The sequence below is a fragment of the Thermobia domestica genome, chromosome 8, assembly GCF_964235325.1.
Source record: "Thermobia domestica chromosome 8, izTheDome1.hap1.1, whole genome shotgun sequence".
Lineage (NCBI taxonomy): Eukaryota > Metazoa > Arthropoda > Insecta > Zygentoma > Lepismatidae > Thermobia > Thermobia domestica.
The window spans coordinates 240708595-240711783 of NC_137461.1; the positions used below are offsets into that span (position 1 = coordinate 240708595).

The 3189-nt window shown below is 33.0% G+C and overlaps 1 protein-coding gene across 1 annotated transcript; it reads right to left on the reverse strand.

Annotated features, from left to right (window-relative positions):
- Positions 1 to 1622: 1622 nt before the first annotated feature.
- On the reverse strand, positions 1623 to 2840 carry LOC145692515 (uncharacterized). The gene is made up of 2 exons (XM_081767823.1): positions 2327 to 2840; positions 1623 to 1657 (listed from the first exon to the last, which is right to left on the reverse strand). Exons 1-2 carry the CDS (start codon positions 2838 to 2840, stop codon positions 1623 to 1625), a joined length of 549 nt encoding a protein of 182 aa, XP_081623949.1.
- Between the last annotated feature and the right edge of the window lie 349 nt (positions 2841 to 3189).

Below are 3189 nucleotides of genomic sequence, written 5' to 3' on the forward strand. Positions count from 1 at the left end.
ATTTAGTAGAAATAGCTTGCATTAGAACTTCTTCTAGTTTTGATTTGTAAATACGAACATTCAAAAAGTATATACTGCTATATAGAAACACACGAATGTTCATTTTTCAACCCCAAACAATGCACAACCTGAAATCTTAGAATCAATAACGTTTTCGTAACATGGGAAAAACTTTACAATATGGTATTGTATTCAGTATTATATGGACCTACAGCAGTAATAAGATACCCTATCTTTCATCTTGCATGCCTACTCAAATGGTCAACATGTCTGGCCATACTTTTGTATTTTAATCATTAAAATGTTTCATCTTTCACCACTTAGCTTACTATAATTCGAATCAATTTCTTAACTATTTTAAATTGCTTCCCGACATCTAGAAATAATGGTATTTCGTCTAGCTAATTTTGCACACATTCATTTTTTTTTTACAAAATAGTTCTTATCACTTATTACTATACAAACAATATCTGAAAATATTAGGCATATTCCCTTTCTACTGTTCTGAAAGTAAAACTATTTGCCAACTATTTAACTGCACTTACATTGTAATTGTCAGTCATATGTTACATGTGTAGAAAGAGGCATACAATATACCTCCTCAGTTGTAATAATAAATATAATAACTTATAACTTGACAACCCCTTGCAGGCACCTATGTTTTCATGTAGTGTTTCCCATTATGTGTTTCTTAATGTTTTAATATATTTAATGTTTTAATATATATCTATAATATTTATATCCTGCATGTTCTTTACAATTGCTAGCTCATACAGAAAGAGCAAACTTAAGTGCGCACTTTTCGCTTTGTAAAGATATGTTCAAATTGTTACTATATATATATACACACACATGGAAGTCCATGTTATGAGATTTTTATTACAATACTGACTTATAACGTCTATGAAAAGTTAATGGCTGAAAATGTATGTTAATTAGGTTGTAAAATAATATTACAATATTAAAATATTAAAATAGTATTAAAATATGAATTTCGGATGATTATAGGATTGAAAATTAAGTTATGGAATCACAGAAGTTTATGCTTTAATCTAAGTTGTACATGTATTAACAAATATGATATTTATACATCACTCTGATAAAATTAAGGAAATGAAAATAGTTGTTACGTTATACGTGAACGAAATTCTTAGTTTTAGTTTAATATTATTCTAACTCATTAAAGCAAATGAATGAGAAAAATGTAGAAATTACGCAATTGGTTTAGTGGGCCAAAACAGGATTGTCATAAAGTGCATAATAAAATCAATATACACAAAATATACAACTGAACTTCTAGCAAAAATGGTCATGTAAATAACCTACTTCCTTTCTGTCGTCGAGTTCTATACATTTAAAATTATAAGGGAGTTTTAATATAACGAAACGTCGTTTTCATTCTTGTAATTTAAATAATCAAAAGATCTATTGTTAGATGATTCGTCATAATTTTTTTTTCTTAAAATAGGTTTGAATCTAAATTAAAATAGGATATATTTGTTTAATGTAATGTAATATATCTATTAAAAATCTAAGTTAGAGAATGATAGTGATATGAAAGATGATGGTAAAATTGCGATAGAGGGCGAAGCAAGAGTAGTTCGAGAATATCCACACTCATGTTATTTGTTCACCACAAAGGCAAAAAGCATGAAGCCTGAAAGGTGGAAGAAGGAAATGAATCATTTTATTATATACTCATATCTTTGTATATATATATATATATATATATATATATATATATATATATATATATATATATATATATATCCCGGGAACACATAGGGAAATTTTACACACGTGCTTAAATAGTGGGGTGCTCTAGCACCCCATAAGTATATGTGGATCTCTTGTAGTTCTTTTTTTCTTCTAAGCTTCTTTTTCTTCTTGTATGCTTTTTTTTCTTGTATGCTTCTTAAGAAAGAAACACATTTTCACCTTTCTTAAGAAGCATTTAATGAATAATTTCTTGAAGTACATCTCAGTTTTGATTACACACAGTTGCCACAAACAAACTTCTTGTGTTCAGCGCAAATTGGCTTGCTGCACCCGGTACAGAATGATTTTGTCTTCCTATCTGCAGATCTCGGGCACAAGTAACACCTGCCTTGCTTTGGTGTAGGTACATGAGCCTGTCCTACGTCATCTTCTACACCAAGTACTTCTTTGATCATGGTTGAAAGAGGAGTTGAAAGGGGGGTCCTGAGCCTGTTTTGCATATGGGGAGTCACTAGCTGCATTCCCAACTCACGCAATAGATGTTGTCGTGTGAAGGACATTCCCCTATTCTGCGTAGCATTTCTAAAAAGTACCATGCTATTCACACCTGCCTGATCCAACATTCCGTATAAAAACCGAAGCGGCCACCGCCTTGTCTTACGATTCACAGTATAGTTATGCATTAGCTCATTCAAAACGTCCACTCCGCTCTTTGTCTCATTATAGAAATGAATTATTTCAGGCTTCTTTGTTTCTACATTCACAGATTTGTCGCTATGCATGGTGGAGAGGAGAATAACACTTTTCCCCTTTCGTGGGCAATAGGAAACCAGCGTTTTAGGCCCATCAAACGCAAACTCTGTAGTATCTATCTTTCTCTTTCTGTCAGGAAGAAAAGCTTGAGGAATCTCCTTTTTATTATGGCGCAAAGTCCCAACAACTGTCAACTGGTAGTCTTTCAACATCGTATCAGCTAATTCCACCGACATGAACCAATTATCCATGGTTAGATTTCTGTTAGTTCCACGAATTGGTTCTGACAGTTCTTTTACTAATTTCAGAGGTACAGGTTCACGTGCGCTGTTTTCAACCTTTCCAGTGTACGGCAGTGCATTCACCATATAAAATGTTCGCGAGTCACAGAGACAATTGATTTTTATACCATACTTGTCAGGTTTAGAAGGTATATAAACGCGGAAGGGACACTTTCCTCGAAAACCAAGTAGTTGCTCGTCAATGGTGCAGTATTCATGTGGTGTATAGTATGTTTTGGAATTCACTATAAATTCTTCCCATAACACTTTGATAGGCGCAAATTTATCTGCTGTATCTCTCGTCATTTTATTATCAAACCGTAGACAGTTTATGAGGAAACAAAATCGGGCTTCAGGCATTATGCAGCGGAATATTGGATTTCCAAATGTGGTTGACCACATGTCTTTCACGTTCAAATGTCCACATTTCAGGGTG